We start from the raw sequence: 24,895 nt of genomic DNA on the forward strand, positions 1-24,895 counted from the left end.
CTCCCTACCTTTGACAGAATTAAGATTTCTTAGTGGATTACCTCCCCTCCCTACCTTTGATAGACAGAAAAATCGATCCAGAGGAGCATCTCAGCCACATATGTTGTGTCGACGGCTCTCTTCTTCCGAAAATTCTCTATCTGCTGTTTTTTAAAGTTGTTGAATTTATCGCTCCCTCCAATAAGCTCTGTAACTGTAAAGAAACCAAAACATGTCGGCGTCAATACAGTCATCGCATCCTTTATCTTAAACATTTACCATATATTGTAGCTTATAACAAGCATTTGCATTGACTAAAAAGTATGACATTTGTCAATTACGTTCGAAAAGATGTCGCCATTATTCTGCAGGTAAGAAATTGTTACGAAACAAACAACTATTTAACCAGAACCTAAACCAAATGAAAAGTTAGGCATTTCTGATTCATTTGAAATGAATATCCTCTCCAAATATGAACAGGATTTATTCTAAGTTAGAATAAATGATATACAACATGGCGGGATAAAAGAAATCTGAACAGAGACTGATAAGTTTGAAACTTGGTTTCAAGAGGTTACTCGTTCTGTTAAAATGATTATTCTGTTTTAATTGTCAGCTTACACAACATATCTTTAAAATGTGAACATCCACAAAGATGTATTGAGATCTATGTGGATTATTGATCAATAATTACAATACTTATCTTGTGACTACTTAATGAATCTCTACCTTAATTATACAAATATAACTTAACGTCTAACTACTTAATGATTCCCTACATTATAATTATACAAATATAACTTAATGTGTAATTACTTAATGAATCTCTACATTATGATTATGTAAATATAACTTAGCGTGTGACTACTAAATGATTCTCTACATTAATTATATAAATATAACTTTGTGTGTAGCTACTTAATGATTCTCTACCTTAATTATACAAATATAACTTAACGGGTAACTACTTAATGATTCTCTACATTATAATTATACAAATACAACTTAACGTGAAACTAATTAATGATTCCCTACATTATAATTATATAGATATAACTTAACGTGAAACTAATTAATGATTCGGTAATAAATATAACTTAGTATGTAACTACTTATTAATTCTCTACATTATAATTATATCAATATAACTTATCGTGTAACTGCTTAATGATTCTCTACATTATAATTATATAAATATAACTTAATGTGTAATTATTTATTAATTATCACCCTTAATTATGTAAATATAACTTAGCGTGTGACTACTTAATGATTCGCTAATAAATATAACGTAGTATATAACTATTTAATGATTCTCTACATTATAATTATATAAATTTAACTTAACGTGTAACTACTTAATGATTCCCTACATTATAATTATATAGATATAACTTATCGTGTAACTACTTAATGATTCGCTAATAAATATAACGTAGTATATAACTACTTATTAATTCTCTACCTTAATTATAGAATCACAACTTTGTGTGTAGCTACTTAATGATTCCGGTGCAGTGTCTTTGATGATAAGGAAATCTCCCATACAAACAATACATTATATATACCCACAGTAGAAACTAAAGGTCTTTGTATCTATTGACTGGTGCTAATAATTCTCCTCAAACTCCTCAATGTAATCTGTCTCGCATGAAAACAATAATGAATTGATAAGAGGGGCACTCGTATGAAAGAATATATCGATATGTTTTACTCATTCTTCGCACTTAAGAAAATATTGATATTCTGTGATATTCGTAAAATATATTATATATTAAACGGGAAACCATTCAATATCCTTTATATAATGATAGACTAGCACTCCAACGACACATTAGTAAAATTGCCGTTAATGATATATATGTACGTGTATTACTTACATACCGCCCTAGAGGATACAAATCTAAATGTATACGTACGTTATATTTATATAATTAGGACAGCGTAGGGACTCTACTGAATTCTGACCGATAAAACCGCAACATAAGTTTCATTGAAGGTGTGTACCTACTTTTGACGGGATCACCGCCTACGTCAATAAATCGGCGTTCTCGTAGGTTGAGGCGACTTATTTCGTACGGAGAATATATCCCATCTCCTAACGGCTGGATCTGATAGGTCTCGTTCTCATACATAAATGTCCCGTACTGAAAGTATGACAAATAGATATAGCTTTATTGATATACGACAGATAAGGTACACTAGAAATATATAAGTCATACTTTTGTCGTTATGTGTTTAAGTTGACCATTTCTGTTATTCATTTATTGATTTTGGTAAGTAATGTATTGATCAAACTATTTTCGACAAGCACATTAGTCTGTAATTTCTGTAATCGTTATTTTAAGTGAAATCTTTCTTAAACTGTTTTCTGGACCGGGTACCATTTTCAGGATAGGATACCATTTCGATGATAGGATACCATTTTTAGGACAGGACAATATCTTGAGGATAAGATGCCATTTTGAGGGCCGGACACCATTTTGAGGATAGGATGCCATTTCCAGGGTGGGATACCTTTGTTTTGAAAACAGGGTAACATTTTAAGGACAGGATGGTATTTTGAGGACAAGATACCATATTGAGGGTATGATACTATTTTGAGCACAGGATATACTATTTGATCACGTGATACCATTTTGAGGAAAGGATAACATTTTGAGGACACAACGCTATTTTGAGGACAGAATTTTTTTTTTTAAATATGATACGATTTAAGAGACTGGAATCGATTTCGAGAATAGGATATCTTTTTGAGGATAGTATACCATTTTAAAGACCGAATAAAATTGTGAGGACAGGATAACATTTTGAGAAGATACCATTTTGATCACAGTAAAGCATTTTGAGGACATGATGCCATTTTGAGGACAAAATACCATTTTGATGACAAGGCGTCATTTTGATGACGGATACAATTTTTGAAAGTGTGATACCATTTGATAACAAGCCAGGAATCCATTCCGACAACAGGATACCTCTTTGAGAAGATGGTATTATTTTGAGGACATGATACAATTTTGAGGAATGATGTCATTTTTAAGACAAGATAAAATACAAAAAAAAAGAAAAAAAAGATTATATTTCGGTCTACATCCTTTGAAAATTGCTGAGCTACCCAATCTACTTACCATTTCACAAGAAACCGATGTAAGGTTAGCACAATGCATGGTGACCGAGGCACCTTCCTTGGGGTTTTGGTACATCGCATGTGTCTGATAACAAGTGGATATATATATTACAATCGGTAACAGGTAAAATAAAGGTGAATTCGATTATTTGCAAAAAATAACATAAAAGATCTAAAAATTATTATTATTATTATGGAATATGACTTTTTTCTGAAATACTTTTAAACAGGAAACTGAGAAATGTAAAAGATTTAATAATAAGTTCTCTTATTATAACTATATAATATGAAAGCTGAACTCACAGGGAAAAGGCACGAATTTTTCAATCCATCGGTTCATATTAACAAGGATATACCGTGGGTAAGGTATTGTATTTTAATATACCATTAAAGATCGACGCATCCGTTGATTAGAGAATCTAGAATTGGTCACTTTAAATGTTGGAATTCCCTGGAATTCCTGTCGGTAGAGCTGAATCGCCATAGGTTTTCCTTGTAGGATAAAATGGAATAAAAATTCCAATGGAAAGGCGAAATTATCCGTAGATCGCTTTGGCCGGATTTGCGGATGAAGATGATCAAGATGGATAGTTTCTGCAAGGATAAATAAACACACTCTATACACCAACAACATTGATTGTTTTGTATAAATCCTGTTAACACTGACGAACATTGTATAGTGTTATCACAATGAAATTGCACACCTGTACACAGTAACGCAAGACCAAAACCTGTAACTTTATGCTGATAATGGACGAATTAGTCGTTATTGTCGACGTTGAAAATGAACATTAAACAGAGAGTCAAACGGTCAAAAAATTCAACTAAATGCCAAAAAGTGACATTGTGGAAAGAGAGGCCGAAGATATTGCGCTGATGTTTACAAGTGTAAAGATATTTTTTATTGTACAAGTACGCATGTTTTTAAATCGACTATATTGATAATGTAATATATCTATTCTACCATGTTGATAATGTAATATATTTATTCTACCATGTTAGTAATGTAATGTATTCATTCTACATGTTGATAATGTAATATATTTATTCTACCATGTTGATAATGTAATATATCTATTCTACTACCATGTTGATAATGTAATATATTTATTCTACCATGTTGATAATGTAATATATCTATTCTACTACCATGTTGATAATGTAATATTTTTATTCTACCATGTTAATAATGTAATAAATCTATTCTACCATGTTGATAATGTAATATTTTTATTCTACCATGTTGATCATATAATATATCTGTTTTACAATGTTAATAATGTAATATATTTATTCTACCATGTTGATAATGTAATATATCTATTCTACCATGTTGATAATGTAATAAATCTATTTTACCATGTTAATAATGTAATATATTTATTCTACCATGTTGATAATGTAATATATCTATTCTACCATGTTGATCATATAATATATCTGTTTTACAATGTTAATAATGTAATATATATATTTTACCATGTTGATAATGTAATATTTTTATTCTACCATGTTGATCATATAATATATCTGTTTTACAATGTTAATAATGTAATATATTTATTCTACCATGTTGATAATGTAATATATCTATTCTACCATGTTGATAATGTAATATATCTATTCTACCATGTTGATAATGTAATAAATCTATTTTACCATGTTAACAATGTAATATATTTATTCTACCATGTTGATAATGTAATATATCTATTCTACCATGTTGATCATATAATATATCTGTTTTACCATGTTAACAATGTAATATATCTATTCTACCATGTTGATAATGTAATATATTTATTCTACCATGTTGATAATGTAATATATCTATTCTACCATGTTGATAATGTAATATATTTATTCTACCATGTTGATAATGTAATATATTTATTCTACCATGTTGATAATGTAATATATCTGTTTTACCATGTTAACAATGTAATATATTTATTCTACCATGTTAATAATGTAATATATTTATTCTACCATGTTGATAATGTAATATATTTATTCTACCATGTTAATAATGTAATATATTTATTATACCATGTTGATAATGTAATATATTTATTATACCATGTTGATAATGTAATATATTTATTATACCATGTTGATAATGTAATATATCTATTCTACCATGTTGTAAACGCTACTTTCAGATGGATGCTTTCACGACATAGATATTAATGTATCTCATTGTAAACAGTGTATCGATCAATTCTTAACAAAGCACATTAAACTTTTATCATTTTCTGTAAAAGGATAGTCTTCCTTTACTCTTTAATCCACCAATTCTGAGTCCAATTGTAAATCAGATCTATACATCCACTACAATATTGTTGTCGTGGATTTTCAGTTCCATTACGATTGTCGGTATTAACAACCACTGACGTAATACACATTTATCATAAACACAAATAAAAGATAGATAGTGTTTAAATTACCTAAATATAAATCATCGTCCGTGATCAGTATTTTTCTACTTTCCGCTATAGGAAACACCAGAATAAAACAGAATATAGAAATATGTCCAAACACATCCATGTCGCCACACTAACTCTATCTATTTTGTACTCATCAGTAATAAGTTATTCTAATAGTCGTCCATCTTGGCTGACCGGCCCACCTTTATCCAGTACAACGTAGTCATATGTAGGAAGCCTCCCGCTAGGCATATATATGCACTCTCATCCTGACATAGAATCTAGGTTGTAGCTCGTCAGAATTAGAAAGCATTTAGTAATGGCTTTGTGTTACTGTCTAATTATCAGTGTTAAAATACACTTACCGTATATTGGACCATAGTCATACCTCAGGCTACACTATCGGACTACTCTGGATATTAATTACTATCTAGTACTACATCATTATAGTAGGGTGTTAACACCGTAGGTATTATGTAACATGATTATTAACATTAATACATACTGGACGCTATCTAGTAAGTATACAATATCTCCTTTTATCTGTCCATATATATAAAGTATCAACAGCTAGTCGTTCTCAGTGTTTCTGTTAACAGTTACTCGTTCCCAGTGGTTGTATTAACAGTTACTCGTTCCCAGTGGTTGTATTAACAGTTACTCGTTCCCAGTGGTTGTGTTAACAGTTACTCGTCCCCAGTGGTTGTGTTAACAGTTACTCGTTCCCAGTGGTTGTGTTAACAGTTACTCGTTCCCAGTGGTTGTGTTAACAGTTACTCGTTCCCAGTGGTTGTATTAACAGTTACTCGTTCCCAGTGGTTGTGTTAACAGTTACTCGTTCCCAGTGGTTGTGTTAACAGTTACTCGTTCCCAGTGGTTGCATTAACAGTTACTCGTTCCCAGTGGTTGTGTTAACAGTTACTCGTTCCCAGTGGTTGTATTAACAGTTACTCGTTCCCAGTGGTTGTGTTAACAGTTACTCGTCCCCAGTGGTTGTGTTAACAGTTACTCGTTCCCAGTGGTTGTGTTAACAGTTACTCGTTCCCAGTGGTTGCATTAACAGTTACTCGTTCCCAGTGGTTGTGTTAACAGTTACTCGTTCCCAGTGGTTGTGTTAACAGTTACTCGTTCCCAGTGGTTGTATTAACAGTTACTCGTTCCCAGTGGTTGTGTTAACAGTTACTCGTTCCCAGTGGTTGCATTAACAGTTACTCGTTCCCAGTGGTTGTGTTAACAGTTACTCGTTCCCAGTGGTTGTGTTAACAGTTACTCGTTCCCAGTGGTTGTATTAACAGTTACTCGTTCCCAGTGGTTGTGTTAACAGTTACTCGTTCCCAGTGGTTGCATTAACAGTTACTCGTTCCCAGTGGTTGTGTTAACAGTTACTCGTTCCCAGTGGTTGTATTAACAGTTACTCGTTCCCAGTGGTTGTGTTAACAGTTACTCGTTCCCAGTGGTTGTATTAACAGTTACTCGTTCCCAGTGGTTGTATTAACAGTTACTCGTTCCCAGTGGTTGTGTTAACAGTTACTCGTTCCCAGTGTTTGTATTAATAACAGTTACTCGTTCCCAGTGGTTGTATTAATAACAGTTACTCGTTCCCAGTGGTTGTGTTAACAGTTACTCGTTCCCAGTGGTTGTATTAACAGTTACTCGTTCCCAGTGGTTGTATTAACAGTTACTCGTTCCCAGTGGTTGTGTTAACAGTTACTCGTTCCCAGTGGTTGTATTAACAGTTACTCGTTCCCAGTGGTTGTATTAATAACAGTTACTCGTTCCCAGTGGTTGTGTTAACAGTTACTCGTTCCCAGTGGTTGTATTAACAGTTACTCGTTCCCAGTGGTTGTATTAACAGTTACTCGTTCCCAGTGGTTGTGTTAACAGTTACTCGTTCCCAGTGGTTGTATTAACAGTTACTCGTTCCCAGTGGTTGTGTTAACAGTTACTCGTTCCCAGTGGTTGTATTAATAACAGTTACTCGTTCCCAGTGGTTGTATTAACAGTTACTCGTTCCCAGTGGTTGTATTAACAGTTACTCGTTCCCAGTGGTTGTATTAATAACAGTTACTCGTTCCCAGTGGTTGTATTAATAACAATTACTCGTTCCCAGTGGTTGTATTAACAGTTACTCGTCCCCAGTGGTTGTGTTAACAGTTACTCGTTCCCAGTGGTTGTCCAATTATTATATCATTTGCAACTAATTTCATGAAGATAAAAATGCTTTTTTTCACCTCTAATTTTCTTGAATATTTTCTGTGTGAAGTCATGTTTTATTGTTAACATCAATCTGAAACATCTTGGATGTGACACGATTATCATCATTTTTTTTTTTTTTTTTTTTTTTACAATTTTAGATTTTAAGATACCATTCCCTCTGATCCGACAGCGTCGTAATGTTAGAAGATTAAATCATCGAGGTCTCTCAAAATTTGTGGACACATATCGGCACAAAATTCGTCACTCTCCTTTAGACATCTTCAACATCTCTTCCTTCAAAAGGTCTTCATATATTTGACGCGTACTCTCAATGAAGCCTTAACACGCTTTAGATTATAACTTATAAATAAACACTATATAAATGTATAAATTAGCTTACAGTCCCGAGATACTATTTAACTTAATCTAATTGGAAAAAAAATACTGATTTGCTTTGACGGGCTTTTAACCACCACTTATTTGACCACTGTTGAAGCTTGATCAAATCATTTTGTAATTTTTCTCAGTCGTCTTAATTCTTGTCTCCATATAGCGCTGACATGTTCGAAAATTTTGTCATCTTTTTTCAGAATCGAAGCTCTCAATGGTGTATTTTTGTTTATATTTTGGTCTGTTTCTTACCTTGGTAGTGGCCATCTTATGGACGATTTCTCGAGCTTTACCACGTCACAGCTGTGTTATCCTGGTCAATAAATGGAAACCGTCCTTTATGTCTCACACGTTTTGTAAAATTACGGAAAGTGTTGAATTATGATAAAACGTCTACTGTACAGTAATGACAGTTTACCTCCATACATTTATACGTATGACATCTTTTATTTATTGATACCTAAAAGCCTTCTCGAATATATTAAACAGTTGCTACTCAAGTGGAGCAACCCGTTCCTATTATAAGTATTTAGAATGATATTGATGTGTTTGTGTTGATTACATTGCGTACACACCAATAATAAAAAATATAAAGAGGAATTACTCAAAGAAAAACGACAGTGTTATAAACAAAGGGCGACTATTCTGTAAAGGTTTGGTAAAGTGTACAGTGGTATTTGTTGACCTGACGACCGTGATATATAATACTCATTGTAGAATATTGTGTTGATACATTTCCGTGTCGTACAGGAGATGGTGTTGTTTATTTTTGGAGATATATGATTTTCACTGTTGTTTTAACGTTCCCAAGCGTGCAATCCTTGTATGTCAATGTTGTTTTTGTTTATCATTTTCGGAGTCGCATAAAAAGCAAGCACAAATCATCGACGTTGAAAAATAGCGAGATGTGAAAGATTAAGTTTTCGAGATCAGTATTTGCAGTATCATCTCTACTCTATTTCCTTCTCCATATCGTCACCGAGACTCTTTGCTTTTTATTTATTTATTTATTTATTCATAATGCATGTGTATATGAAAGGATCTAAGCAGTCTTCCTTATCTGTATGATTTGCGTGTAACATAGGTATACAAACACAGTATAATACAATGTTGTTAACCACATACAATGTAGGTATACAAACACAGTACAATACAATGTTAACCATATACAATGTAGGTATACAAACACAGTATAATACAATGTTGTTAACCACATACAATGTAGGTATACAAACACAGTACAATACAATGTTAACCATATACAATGTAGGTATACAAACACAGTATAATACAATGTTGTTAACCACATACAATGTAGGTATACAAACACAGTATAATACAATGTTGTTTACCAGATACAATGTAGGTATACAAACACAGTACAATACAATGTTGTTTACCAGATACAATGTAGGTATACAAACACAGTACAATACAATGTTAACCATATACAATGTAGGTATACAAACACAGTATAATACAATGTTGTTAACCACATACAATGTAGGTATACAAACACAGTACAATACAATGTTAACCATATACAATGTAGGTATACAAACACAGTATAATACAATGTTGTTAACCACATACAATGTAGGTATACAAACACAGTACAATACAATGTTGTTTACCAGATACAATGTAGGTATACAAACACAGTACAATACAATGTTGTTAACCACATACAATGTAGGTATACAAACACAGTATAATACAATGTTGTTAACCACATACAATGTAGGTATACAAACGCAGTACAATACAATGTTGTTAACTACATACAATGTAGGTATACAAACACAGTATAATACAATGTTGTTAACCACATACAATGTAGGTATACAAACACAGTACAATACAATGTTGTTAACTACATACAATGTAGGTATACAAACACAGTATAATACAATGTTGTTAACCACATACAATGTAGGTATACAAACACAGTATAATACAATGTTGTTAACCACATACAATGTAGGTATACAAACACAGTACAATACAAGGTTGTTAACCACATACAATGTAGGTATACAAACACAGTACAATACAATCTTAACAACATACAATGTAGGTATACAAACACAGTACAATACAATGTTAACCACATACAATGTAGGTATACAAACACAGTACAATACAATGTTAACCACATACAATGTAGGTATACAAACACAGTACAATACAATGTTAACCACATACAATGTAGGTATACAAACACAGAACAATACAATCTTAACAACATACAATGTAGGTATACAAACACAGTACAATACAATGTTAACCACATACAATGTAGGTATACAAACACAGTACAATACAATGTTAACCACATACAATGTAGGTATACAAACACAGTACAATACAATGTTAACCACATACAATGTAGGTATACAAACACAGAACAATACAATGTTAACCACATACAATGTAGGTATACAAACACAGTACAATACAATGTTAACCACATACAATGTAGGTATACAAACACAGTACAATACAATGTTAACCACATACAATGTAGGTATACAAACACAGTACAATACAATGTTGTTAACTACATACAATGTAGGTATACAAACACAGTACAATACAATGTTGTTTACCAGATACAATGTAGGTATACAAACACAGTACAATACAATGTTAACCACATACAATGTAGGTATACAAACACAGTATAATACAATGTGGTTAACCACATACAATGTAGGTATACAAACACAGTACAATACAATGTTGTTTACCACATAGGATCTGTTTTAATTGTTATGTAAAAATCTCGAAAATTTCGTGAATGTTAAAAATCGATTACTCGAGCTAATTGTTATCTGTATAATAGCAATGAGTTGCAGGAAAACGATTACGATTATAATACAATTTCATGTTTAATTCTCGAACAAAAATACGTGTTTTGATTCCTGATAATCTCTTTATAGCGCGTAAACTTATATAAACAAGTTTACTTTATTTCGTGTAAACTTATATCAACAAAATTTCTTTATTGAGTGTAAACTTATATTACCTTATATAATCAAGTTTACTGTATTACATGTGAACTTAAATAAACAAATTTACTTTATTGTGTGTAAACTTATATAAACAAGTTTAATTTATTATGTTTAAACTGATACAAACAAGTTTCGATACACATGTTAGTATCTTCGGACGGTTCGGTATACTAGTATGTGTGATACTTACAACACCATGCAATTCTTTATATTCAATAAACATCTTTTCAACAGAGATCAAAATACATACAACGACATCTTTAAAAAGATATTTTAATGTCAACTTATTCGTATTTATTCTAAAACAGAATTAAGCGATGTACAGTTGACTTAGTTCAAGCAACACCTTTATTCTTCTGATACCAAATGTTTAAAGTCTTTCACCGGATCATATCACAAGACATTTATTTCCCAACGCAATCGATACAAGTGAATACGTTATCTGGGTCATATAAACGCTTGATCGCAAGAAGCCGGTCGTAGTTACTACCCCAGAAATCACCTTTCCAATCGTTTGTGTCTGGTGAGCCCTCGTTTCTATAGCTACCTATGCCATAAGGTCGAAGGTCATTCATTATCTTGATTCCTTCTGCTATAAAGTCGTCTTCGTGTTCACCATCTCCTTCCCAACCAAGAGCTGTTGTCAAGGCAAGATAACTTTCTCGAAAGCCCGGATGTACCGAGGTGTCATTGATGCCGACATCGTGAACTTTTCCTGTAATTAAATAGCATGTAATCACAATTAATCCTAATGTTTTACGACGTTTCTGTCACGTAAATGTAAATCACGATTTGCTATAATTTATGCGCGACCGAATCATGATATTACAGACATTGTGCAATGTTTAAATGCTCCTCAGGTAGAAGTCTGGCAGAAATACTTTAACATCTGTAATTAGTTCTATCAACATTCTGAAAAATTAGCTTAAATAGTCCGGTAAGTTGCCTGTTGACCTGACAACGGAATTATTTACCCTCATCTATTTCAATCAGACTTTGATTTCAATTTAACTCACCACCTATCCATGCTCCGGTTGCTCTGACAACTGAACTGTTTCTTGGAAACCTGAACGCAAGATTAAGCATTGTCTTCCGCCATTCTGGAGTGAAACTTTGGTTGTTCATTAGAATGTTTGAAACGTACGTCCTGTAGTATTGTGCGTCAATCACTGTCTTCTCATACTCCAGGAAAGACGTGTAATTCACGTAAAATCTCTGTTTCGACCATTCCGGGTGGAAGTTATACAACTGATCCATGTATCGCCTAGAGGCGGTATCCCACGCTCCATAATGATTAAAGAACAATATGATATGTCCAACGCTCCCATCCTGATCTGTTATTCCGTCCGTGAGAAGATAGCCTCCCCATTCGGCCGGACCGTTAAGAAGGATCTCCGATACTTTCTCCAGAACGGTATCTCCGATGAATGTCCCGTTGGCTAGTAACATCGGAAACACTATCCCGAGGTTTACCATCCCCGTGGCCGCCTGGTGAATCTTGAAGGTGAATTTGGTCGTGACCCCAAACGTGCCACCTCCACCTCCACGTGACGCCCAGAATAGACCGGAGTCAGTAGTTTTATTAACATTTCCGTCAGGACTTGTGATCTCTGAAAATACCAGGTACAGTAGGTACATATGTTATACTGTTATCATTCCAATGCTGCTTATACACAGGGCACACGAGATACTTTAGGGTACTGAACATCTACTTGCAAAGGTATCTTTGTTTTGAGACAGTGTTCACCATAGAAATAAGATAAAGATTAAATTAATCTTCTTAATAATCGAAAAACAAATGTTTCATACCAGTGCCATCCGCTGATGCTACTGCTTTTGACCCATCTGCCAAAACGAGCTCAACTTCGAGAAGATTATCCACAGCGAGGCCGAACATCCGGGACATTGGACTATGTCCGCCACCTAGTGTGTATCCTCCAACAGTCACGGTATGGGCACTTCCTCCAACAACCACACGGTCATGCGCATCAAGCTGAAAAGTGAAAATACCCACAATCTGAAGTGTATTCTAAAATGATAAACTTTATTATTTACCTATCGATTGATACAAGATCACGGATATAAGAGAGAAAAAAACAGACTTTGTCTATACCAGACGGTATGTAATTTGTGTCCAATGCTAGCGAATTAAGTCGAATACGAAAAAAGAAAGGTCTAAACTAAGCTAATAAAGTATACACTGTACGATGTCAAATGTACAAGTCCGGAATCAGTCTGGCATAATAAACTGTTATTTCGGCTACTTTTTTTCGCACACAAGACACACAGTCAGCTTGACAGAGACCAGTAGTCGGTCTAGATACGTTGCATTAACACCCGTACATATACTCGTATATATGTTACGTATACTGTTTGTGTAAAAATAAACCTTGTATCTATAATGAAATACATCCTGTCTCGGAAAACTTTCTTTAGATTCTTGTGTGAACAATTTGCTATTAAAGGGGGAGTAGACAAAATTAGGTTTAGATTGGGAAAAATTGGGAAAGATTCAACACAGTTGAATCAGTTGAATCTTTCCCATTATATTGAAAGTCTCTGTGATTTAACTTTAATTTGGTATTGCAATATTCTATCCATGTCATGCATGTACCAATCCATTATAATATCAGGTTGGTTGTCTCCCTTACCTTTGTGTAAACCTTAAGCCAAGTCGAACCAGCGCCTACGCTTACTTCGCCATCGGCGTGTCGACTGGATGTCAGATTGACGTGCACGTCAGACAGATTTCTCATGTTCATCTGTAGACTACCGTCCCATGTCGACCGGCCGAAATAGTCATGTCCTGAAGATATAATAGACATGCGCAGATTGAACTTCCGGGCAAATATAACAGTCTTTTGGACTTCTTCTGTCGAAGTCGGTGTCACAATTAGGTTTGGAAATCGTGTTTCTCGCACGTTCTGTAATTGTACAAGCCTGTTATATTCCTCATCAAACGGTAATACGACGCGGTTGTTGATAGACTTGGCAAATACTGCTCGTTGATTGGACGATGGATAGCAGGACTGACCGGCATAGCAGAATCTGTCTGTGGTTACGGAGAGGACATGACCACAGAGAAAGAATAGCGTTGCTAGGGAAAGCGCTGGAGGTAACTCCTGGTTGAACATAAACAAAAAATACAAAACAACAGACATCACTGTTTTGATGTTTTAACATGAGCACCTTACCGTTAATTACCCACCTGCATTGATTTATAAAGGAAAATACATTTGCAAAGCTTTGAAAAAACAGTTTTCAATCACTGATTTGGTTTAAGATGAACATGTTTTTAAATGCATTTATTCTTTGCATGAAATATGCAAAAATCTCTTTCCTCCGATTACCAAACCAAGAATACTATTTGAATTCAAGACAAGATTAATATGTATGAGCCATCAACTCATTAACTCATTATGACGGAAAAACAAAGAAAGTTACTGTAGTAAAGTTATTTTATAAATCGTTGTATAGCTTACAAATCTACAACTCATTATTACTCAAAGGGTTTCATGTAAATGATGCTTGAATAAATTTTAACTGCAACTATGACCTCTGATTACTTCAACTATGACCTCTGATTACTTCAACTATGACCTCTGATTACTTCAACTATATCCTCTGATTACTATGACCTCTGATTACTTCAACTATGACCTCTGATTACTTCAACTATGACCTCTGATTACTTCAACTATGACCTCTGATTACTTCAACTATGACCTCTGATTACTTCAACTATGACCTTTGATTACTTCAACTATGACCTCTGATTACTTCAACTATGACCTTTGATTACTTCAACTATATCCTCTGATTACTATGACCTCTGATTACTTCAACTATGACCTCTGATTACTTCAACTATGACCTCTGATTACTTCAACTATGACCTCTGATTACTTCAAAGATAATTTAAAACTGAAATGAGTAATGAAATGACAACCTGCGAATTTCATTACGAAGATAAATTACAGTTGAGTGTAAGCTAACCTTTACACCTAGTGCACTAGTAGTGCACTACGTTTAAACTAGTAGTGCACTACATTTAAACTACAGGTAAACTAGTAGTGCACTACACCCAAAGAGGTGATGAACAGCAAAACCCCCATACAGGTAATGGGCAGTACCCAAGCCTAAGGCTACCTATGATTTGTACCTGTACTGTATATATATATATATAAGGCTATCTAACAGCTATATTCAAAGAGTTATTTAAAAGGTTTGGGAAGCTTAGTTTGATGTTATATTTCAACCGTTCTATTCTTGTTAATTATACAGTGTAACTAAGTTAAGACATAATTACTTTATAAATCCTTTAACTAAGTTAAATTGTTCAAGCCATGTTTCATTTATCTTTTGGTACTTTATATTTTGTATCGATTGATCAGTTACATATTTCACATGTTTAATTCCAGTTTTTTTGTTTTCATCACATGAAAGTATATAATAAAACTTTTGAAAACAATTATCGTTACTTGGAACATTTTAATTTGATACATTTAATTTATATTGAAGTTTGATTTCAGATTAAATTAAGCGGCTTATTCATAATTTCATGTTTGATGTGATATTATGCTTATTAAAACCTAATTCAGCCCATTATGGCATAATATATGTTGTACATTATATGTGTATACATCCAATGCTTAAAGTCAGAAACCTGAACACATAAAGAAATTATTTAAACCTTGATTTAACATGTAAGAGATTCTTTGAATGTACTGGTAATTAAGTGATCATAACAGTTCTACATTTCAAAATTTTAAGTTTATAAAAGGTATATGTTACTTGAAATACACCTTCCATCATCCTTTACTGAAATTTCTGTACATGTACCCGTGTGCAGGTATCTACTACTTTGAAGATCTAACATATTGGATCTGATTCCAGGTACATGTATCAGTTACAGGTAACACAGAATGATATAATGGCCTGAGGGAGCAATCAATGTCATTTTTGTTATGAAATACATATACTGGCAAACTTGGGGAGGGGGAGGGCAACAGTTTTAAGCTTATATATCACACATACATGTTCATGTATCTGGAGCTGTACAACACTTGTATTTGTGATTTCATAATTTTCTTCTATAAAGTTACCTGCTAACAAATATATTATACACACATGTGGATCATGTGGACCTTAAGCCAAAGTTTTTTTTTTTCTACAGTTCACGCTAACATGTTTTTTAGCAATATTGTTTAAAAACAAAATTTTGGGATACATTTTGATCAGCATTTAAGTGTTTCCCTATTGCATTAAGAAAATGATTAATTGTTCTTTACCTTAAAATGTATAACTGCCTCTACCTCTTCTTGTAATTAAAGAAAATCAGCATATAAACTATATTTATTGAATATCATTATTGTGAAGAAAAATGTATATATATTTTTTTTGATGATTCGCAAAAAATAAAACAATTTAAAAAAAAAAAAAAACATCGACAGGTAGACATTATATATGTCTTCATATATGTCTTTATTTTTGCCTTTGAGCAGATACAAAACAATTACAATTTATGGTGGAAATTTGATGTACAATTGAATAGTGATACTTAAATAAGTACATTAAGGAACAGTAATAATTTTGTTAGCCTGTGCATATAACTAACCAACAAAACCAATTTAGTAAGCGAAAGGTATTCGAACATTACAATGAAATCAGTTAAATAATCTTTCATTTCTTATTTCATTAGCTTTGTAAATATACATAGCCAAATTTTGAACAATGTTTGTATCTTCTGACGACATCAGATCAATAAACTTAAATACATTTGGTCTAACACAGTATATAGGTAGTGTTAGATGCTAATTACAGGTAGGTAAGGCAGAGGAGCCTGGCACAGCATGCTATAAATGGACCCCTGGGGGGGGGGGGGGTAATTGGGGACTTGACAAAACTATAGCCAGGTGTTAAAACAGGCACACCTTAAGACTGATCCTCATCTGATACATATATATAGGTAAGGTGTTTTGGAGGTCCATAAGGTGGTGGTGAGGCGGGGTTTGGGCCCTGGGGCCTAGCTATAGGTGGCCATGACAACAGGCATGTCCTGAGAGTACCAATTATACATACAGGTTCATGTACATAACTTGTTGTGTAGATATTTAAGCATTAAACTGTCTTTTTATGGATTATATGGTCTATATAGATGCCAGAGCTTTGCAGACAATCTTCATAATGCGCGCTAGTGAAGTAACAATACATTGAATTTAAAAATAATTTTGTGTGATGAAATAATAAATATTAAAATATATGTACATATACAGTGTACTTGAGAAAAAAATCTGCAAAGTCATCAAGGCCTAAGGTAGAATTAATCATTAATATAAAATGTTTATAATTACATCTAACAAAATAAATGAAAAGCATCAAAATTTTGAAATCATGAAGATAAACTTTAATTTTACACTATAATCAGGGACATATAATAATCTTATTATATGTCCCTGCTATAATGAAATCTTAAAAAAAAAAATAATGATAAAAAAAACCCACTGCAAATCCAATTGATAGAGTATTAATTCCTCTTGTGCAATATATCATATAAGAACCGCAGCCAATTTTATTTTGAGTTAATATTAACATTTAGATATACCTGGTAAAGTCAGGATGACAGATATATTAAGGCAGTATATTTACACGAGGTAAGGACAAAAGCCCCCCCGGACATTAGCCGATGTTGTGTTCTCCTGGAAAGAAATATATCATTAATGGCTTCATTGTTTATTTGATTTTAATAATTCCTAAAATTAAACTTTTCTTATTACAACGCAGAGCAACATGTTTGGTTAGGTACTTATTATATTATAATTTGAGACACTGCAAATAGGGATCAAATGTTTATTGCTTTTGTAGGCATTTCTTTGATTATCAATATTTGCAGTATATTAATTAGGAAGTCAAAAATTATGTGCAATCAGTAACAATATGTTCATCATGGAGAGTTTCCTGAACTTTTTAGCTTACTTAATAATATAAAGTTTGAAAAAATAAATTATGATGTTTAACCACAGACATATAATGCTACACCGACATTGAACCAAGGACCTTCATTTTCCACACAATTATTCTCCAAATTTCAGAGATAAAAACAACAATATATATATATATAATTTCTGTTTTTCAAAAGTACAGATTTATATAAAGTCTACCAGCTAAATTTCTAAAGAAAGGGCTTCTGTCCGGGGGGGCTAATGTCCGGGGGGGGCTTTCGTCCGGAGGGGCTTTTGTCCTAGGGGCTAATGTCAGGGGGGGCTTTTGTCCTACACTCTATTTACACAGGTCTGTATATGTAACAACTACAGGTATCTAACACAGGTGTCCAGTGGCACTGTCCATTACCTGTTATAGGGGGTTTGTGGTCACACCTGACTGGATGTAGTGCACTACTAGTTTACCTGTAGCTTAAATGTAGTGCACTACTAGTTTAAACGTAGTGCACTAGGAGTGCACTAGGGTGCAAAGGTTAGCTTACACTCAACTGTATATAACACCTTATAAGTTCATATGATTACTCCTCCAGCTTTCCTTACCTGATCGAAGATAAATTGAGCTACATCAGCATACAGTACTATATTTAGGTGAAAACTACATTTTAAATCAAGTATTCTATTGCTGTTACTTAATCCTCGAATGAGTTCATGCGTGTATATTTTTCTGATTAAAATTGTAACATTTTCTGATTAAAATTGTAACATTTTCTGATTAAAATTGTAACATTTTTTCTGCGTAACAGAAATGGAAGCGATACATTTTGATGGTAATGCAGCATATAGTTATCCAATGACGCCTCGGTTTTTCTTTGATCTTTTGTTGGCGATATATTGCATACTATGTGATATTTCAAATATCACATATGTGATATCTGAAATATCACATGGCATTTCTGATTGGTCCATGCCTCAGTCTTGAGGCGGGGCCAATTTCAAATGTAGGCGTGACAAATGAACAAAGACAGGAAATGCATTTCAAACAAAATTTAATGAAATACGAGTGCCGTTTAGAAATTTTCCGTCTTCTTTCTTCACCTTGTATGCACGTACAGCCCTGCTGCGATGTACCGTTCTGTCCATAATGAGTTGTTCATCAAAACCTGACCAAACAGAATATAAAACCCTGTTAATATTTTATTAAGTAAAATCCATTTTAACAGGTCAGTAAAAAAAGCATACATTACATGATTACATATAAAATTTCAGTCATTTAAAAAAAATGGTTATACAGATTACGCTAAATGTAACAATATACTTTCGTTGCACAAAAATCCTATCATAAACAAAATAGTGATGAAAATGATAACAAGACGAGTGGATAAAAATACCGATTAACCGATTCATTGATTTCTTTATGAACAATTTCACGGATTTTGAAAGGATTTTGTGACATTGTGAACGTCGAAATTTACGAAAAATATTTCATTTCACAATTTGTTCAAACGATATGATTTTACACTTACCTGCTTGGTAAAGGGAAGTAGCGCAGGTCCTCTTTCCGGAATGGTTTATGTAATTTCCCTCGAATCCTACAGCCCTTCACATGTTTTTCACATTACCATTCAGTTCATTTACAACAATTGGCTGAGTTAATTCCTTGGTATCAACTATTCCAATGTCAGTAGCTACCGTGTCACTATCTTCAAGTTCATACTCATACTTATCTACGGCCTGTGATAATGTTATATCGTCGAGGTCAGTGAACACATCGACATCAGTGATCAGTACCTGATCCGTCATGGTTGACAGTCTCACTAGAAATGAATGGGCTACTGTGACAGAAAACAAAACGTGTCAGAAATTGGCGGGAAACATATCACAGTGACAGGTTCTGATCAATTTTATAGCTCCACCCCTAGGCACGTGGGTGACAAAACCTCGACTGTCATTGGATAAAACAGATACAAAATGGGTACTCGTGACGTATCGCATATATCACACTCGTGCTACGCACTCGTGTGATATATCCGATACATCACTCGTACCCATTATGTATCTATTACAAATCTTCTGAAGTTAGTATGTAATAGATACATAATGGGTACGAGTGATGTATCGGATATATCACACGAGTGCGTAGCACGAGTGTGATATATGCGATACGTCACGAGTACCCATTTTGTATCTGTTTTATCCAATGACAGTCGAGGTTTTGTCACCCACGTGCCTAGGGGTGGAGCTATAAAATTGATCAGAACCTGTCACTGTGATATGTTTCCCGCCAATTTCTGACACGTTTTGTTTTCTGTCACAGTAGCCCATTCATTTCTAGTGAGACTGTCAACCATGACGGACCAGGTACTGATCACTGATGTCGATGTGTTCACTGACCTCGACGATATAACATTATCACAGGCCGTAGATAAGTATGAGTATGAACTTGAAGATAGTGACACGGTAGCTACTGACATTGGAATAGTTGATACCAAGGAATTAACTCAGCCAATTGTTGTAAATGAACTGAATGGTAATGTGAAAAACATGTGAAAGGCTGTAGGATTCGAGGGAAATTACATAAACCATTCCGGAAAGAGGACCTGCGCTACTTCCCTTTACCAAGCAGGTAAGTGTAAAATCATATCGTTTGAACAAATTGTGAAATGAAATATTTTTCGTAAATTTCGACGTTCACAATGTCACAAAATCCTTTCAAAATCCGTGAAATTGTTCATAAAGAAATCAATGAATCGGTTAATCGGTATTTTTATCCACTCGTCTTGTTATCATTTTCATCACTATTTTGTTTATGATAGGATTTTTGTGCAACGAAAGTATATTGTTACATTTAGCGTAATCTGTATAACCATTTTTTTTAAATGACTGAAATTTTATATGTAATCATGTAATGTATGCTTTTTTTACTGACCTGTTAAAATGGATTTTACTTAATAAAATATTAACAGGGTTTTATATTCTGTTTGGTCAGGTTTTGATGAACAACTCATTATGGACAGAACGGTACATCGCAGCAGGGCTGTACGTGCATACAAGGTGAAGAAAGAAGACGGAAAATTTCTAAACGGCACTCGTATTTCATTAAATTTTGTTTGAAATGCATTTCCTGTCTTTGTTCATTTGTCACGCCTACATTTGAAATTGGCCCCGCCTCAAGACTGAGGCATGGACCAATCAGAAATGCCATGTGATATTTCAGATATCACATATGTGATATTTGAAATATCACATAGTATGCAATATATCGCCAACAAAAGATCAAAGAAAAACCGAGGCGTCATTGGATAAAAAAGAGTAAAGAAATGATAAAGATTGTTTCAAATGTTCTACAATAAATAAATGTTTTAAAAACCTATTTCTACGTACCCCATATTGTCGCCTGGCCGTCCTTTATCTGTTTTTTCACGGACGGGTATACATGTACGTACGTGGTGTTGTCGAATGACCGTCCTTTATCAGGTTTTTTGAGAGACGGCTATACGTACGTGGGGGTATACACGAAGACACACACGTCTACACCAGTTACAATGTTATCCAATCTGCTCTGTAGAGTCTCTTCAACTTGAAATTACTGTTCCATCAAAAACGAAAAAAAACATATATATATATATATATATGTGTGTCCAGCAAATAGAATAACCACTCTTATATAACATATATATCACTAGACGTAGATATTTTATTTATCTTAATTAAGTTTTGATTTGGGTTAGGATAAAATGTTTACTAGATAAATAGTGCTTTGTCAGCGGAATCCAGTGACCTCTACTGTAATCTCCCGAGTCTGCAAATATACTTGTCATAACCACTGAAACATATTATGAAAACTAGAACAAGATTTGACATTTTTAGCAAATTAACGATTACCATAATATATGAAATGTTGGGGAATAAAAATATTTCTTGTAGATCTATCAAACACACATTTCACCATAATACCGACAAACGGTTAAAGGTGTGGATTGTTATTTCTGCCTATCGGATAGACCGAAACCTCACGGAGAGATGTTGACATACATATTTTGCTCAAAGTTCTTCGTTTCTCGTCTTCGTCAACAAGTCTCTTACTCATGCTCATAACTCTAGAAATCACTTAATAAGGATTACCCCAGGGATCTGAACCACTTATTGTTTTCTATATACAGTACATGTATATACGATGTTGGTATGTTTATTTGTTTGTCGATAACATATCACGTTTTACTCCGATAATGTCCTGGTTACAAACATACTTTTATTAATGACGAACTTCAACCTATGGCTAATAATCGAAGTGTCAAATCCTACCCTACAAACACTGAAGCTGTAATTATTTCAAGTTCAAACAATCAATGCGATATTGAACCCTTAAGCATTTTTGCCAAAGCATTGGTAGTGAATTGTAAATGGAAAAAGTGTTTTGTAAATCGTTGTAAAGGTGGTATATAGTATCCGCGAAGGCTGCGTAAGTTAAAATATATTCTTAATAGAAACTACTTAATGTGATTGATTCATCCTTTATTTTATGACAGGTGTTGTACCGAGGGGGGGGCGGGGGGGGGGGGGGGGGGGTGATCTATTTAAAGTCCATAGGTACTGGATGTTAACCTCCCTAAGTCACGCGACGTGTACATGGATCAGGAGGACGTGACGTAACCTAGTATGAGGGTTGATTGATGGTATTGTGAAATAGTTGTTAAACAACACCGGTATGACATACTCTACTAACCCCACGGGAGGTACAGACTACAGTTGGGTAAAGTGAATACATTAATTCATACATCTGATTATCGGTCTGTTAAAGTTTATATAAAGATCATTAAAAATTATTATACAAAATATCTTTTCAGTCGAAAGTTCGACCTTCAAGCACGCATCAAAGATGTTGAACTAACTGGAAATGCTAAGTGTAAAACCTGTCCGAGGTGATAAGGCACGAGTACCATTTCCCGAGTGTGTATGTTGTAGTTCCAATCTCTGATCAGAGTTGTTTTTCTTTACACCTTAACACATTATATTTTAAAACCAAAGCAAGGACGGGGGATAAACAAACTTCAATTGAGTACAATGTATCAACTAATGATTATCTAAAATGTGGCGGATTGTATACAATAGACGAGTGTAGGCCAGAAAACCCATTGGTGGCTCACTACGTTTTCCCTGTCAACTCCTTGGTGGTTTTATGCTATTCCAGGGTTACTGCATATATTTTGGTCCAAAACATTTCGTAAATCATTAACTTCAGTCTACCTAAGAAATAAAATACATCTTTTTTTATATTTGTTTGATATTAAGGTGTCTACATCTTGTTGTAGCTGGTAATATCATTTATTCATTTAAACGTGAAAAGTTACTATTGATACAAGAAGATGTATGCATGGTCGCATGTTACAACAATAAAACATTACAGCCTTGTAGAACCATTATTGTGACACAACAGATATCAATAAAACATACCAACAATGACATGCAAGCATGACAATAGCGACATACATTTACAACATTCACATCAGCTATAAGACAATAGATAACACAGACAAAGAGGATTATATACATATCTAAATTAAACTTTGCTAATCGAGCATGTCACAGAGAAAACTTTGACAGTTAAATCAATAAAACTTGCTTATCAAATTAAAGTAGAAAAACACTTTCACATTAGAAGTAGTTATTAAAGGATCAAGTCGTAAAATGAAACAGCAATATAATTTCATAAAGGAAAAGAAAAAAAAACTGATGAAAATGCGAATTCGTTCGCTCTGTGATTTCAATATTATATGTACTTTTCTGGATTAAATTGTACATAAGTTGTACATATATGTACGCGTAATCTTCTTTAAAGCGGATAAAACTGATAGGCCTGATACAAATTCCAAACTTGCTCTTTGAACGAAATTCCGTTGAATTTCTAGTCGACTGAATATTTGAGGAGTTAGGCGATATAATCTTCTAGTGTTGTCAAATGTTTAAAAAAGGAACACGTTTTACTTACCTCTTAGTCGTTTTATTTTCCATTTCTTCATACGAGGCGGGATTAATGGAAGGTCTTATCAGAACGAGAAACAGAGACATTCTTCGAGAAGTTTAAATCAAAGGAAATTACAGACTCGTCAGCATCAGCGGTTAACCCCGATCGTTACTTGCTACGTAACCGTTAACTCAGATGTACTGCCAGTGTGTTTTTATTTCCAAATGGTTCATTTTCTAGATTGTAATACCACTGCCTAAAATACAGTATTTATTTAACCCAGTTAATTCGACACTTATACACGTGTTATCATTATCATGATTTCAATAACAAATGTTGAAAATCTATCAACATCCAGGAACAAATAGATAGAAAATGTTTAAAGGTCGACTTCACGATCTCATTGGAAGTATTCCATTTTGTGTGACATCAAGTCGGACGGGTTAATGTTTGTTGATAGTGGTCCGTTATTAACACCTTGTGTGACATCAAGTCGGACGGGTTAATGTTTGTTGATAGTGGTCCGTTATTAACACCTTGTGTGACATCAAGTCGGACGGGTTATTAACACCTTGTGTGACATCAAGTCGGACGGGTTATTAACACCTTGTGTGACATCAAGTCGGACGGGTTAATGTTTGTTGATAGTGGTCCGTTATTAACACCTTGAGTGACATCAAGTCGGACGGGTTATTAACACCTTGTGTGACATCAAGTCGGACGGGTTAATGTTTGTTGATAGTGGTCCGTTATTAACACCTTGAGTGACATCAAGTCGGACGGGTTAATGTTTGTTGATAGTGGTCCGTTATTAACACCTTGTGTGACATCAAGTCGGACGGTTTAATGTTTGTTGA

At 33.9% G+C, this 24,895-nt stretch overlaps 2 protein-coding genes and 2 long non-coding RNA genes across 4 annotated transcripts in view; 1 reads left to right on the forward strand and 3 right to left on the reverse strand.

Annotated features, from left to right (window-relative positions):
* Positions 1 to 5,725, reverse strand: part of LOC117316376 — a gene marked incomplete at its 3' end in the record, with an annotated part of 33,223 nt that extends 27,498 nt beyond the window's left edge. The window contains exons 1-5 of the mRNA XM_033870915.1: positions 5,557 to 5,725; positions 3,495 to 3,703; positions 3,111 to 3,194; positions 1,991 to 2,126; positions 55 to 193 (exon numbers count right to left, since the gene is read on the reverse strand). Coding sequence (XP_033726806.1) covers positions 55 to 193; positions 1,991 to 2,126; positions 3,111 to 3,194; positions 3,495 to 3,703; positions 5,557 to 5,656 — 668 coding nt within the window. The remainder of the gene's footprint in view (positions 1 to 54; positions 194 to 1,990; positions 2,127 to 3,110; positions 3,195 to 3,494; positions 3,704 to 5,556) is intronic.
* A 5,769-nt stretch (positions 5,726 to 11,494) lies between these two features.
* On the reverse strand, positions 11,495 to 14,269 carry LOC117316377 (VAO-type flavoprotein oxidase VAO615-like). Its single transcript, XM_033870917.1, has 4 exons — positions 13,787 to 14,269; positions 12,945 to 13,128; positions 12,152 to 12,745; positions 11,495 to 11,850 (listed from the first exon to the last, which is right to left on the reverse strand). The coding sequence occupies exons 1-4, from the start codon at positions 14,267 to 14,269 to the stop codon at positions 11,540 to 11,542; spliced, it is 1,572 nt and encodes a 523-aa protein (XP_033726808.1). The 3' UTR covers positions 11,495 to 11,539.
* Positions 14,270 to 19,105: 4,836 nt separating this feature from the next.
* On the reverse strand, positions 19,106 to 19,910 carry LOC117317144. Its single transcript, XR_004530109.1, has 2 exons — positions 19,600 to 19,910; positions 19,106 to 19,236 (listed from the first exon to the last, which is right to left on the reverse strand). It is a non-coding gene; the product is annotated as an uncharacterized LOC117317144 (long non-coding RNA).
* Positions 19,911 to 20,333: 423 nt separating this feature from the next.
* On the forward strand, positions 20,334 to 21,193 carry LOC117317133. Its single transcript, XR_004530104.1, has 2 exons — positions 20,334 to 20,699; positions 21,063 to 21,193. It is a non-coding gene; the product is annotated as an uncharacterized LOC117317133 (long non-coding RNA).
* Positions 21,194 to 24,895: the final 3,702 nt, after the last annotated feature.

This window comes from Pecten maximus, chromosome 18 (genome assembly GCF_902652985.1).
Source record: "Pecten maximus chromosome 18, xPecMax1.1, whole genome shotgun sequence".
NCBI classification, from domain to species: Eukaryota; Metazoa; Mollusca; class Bivalvia; order Pectinida; family Pectinidae; genus Pecten; species Pecten maximus.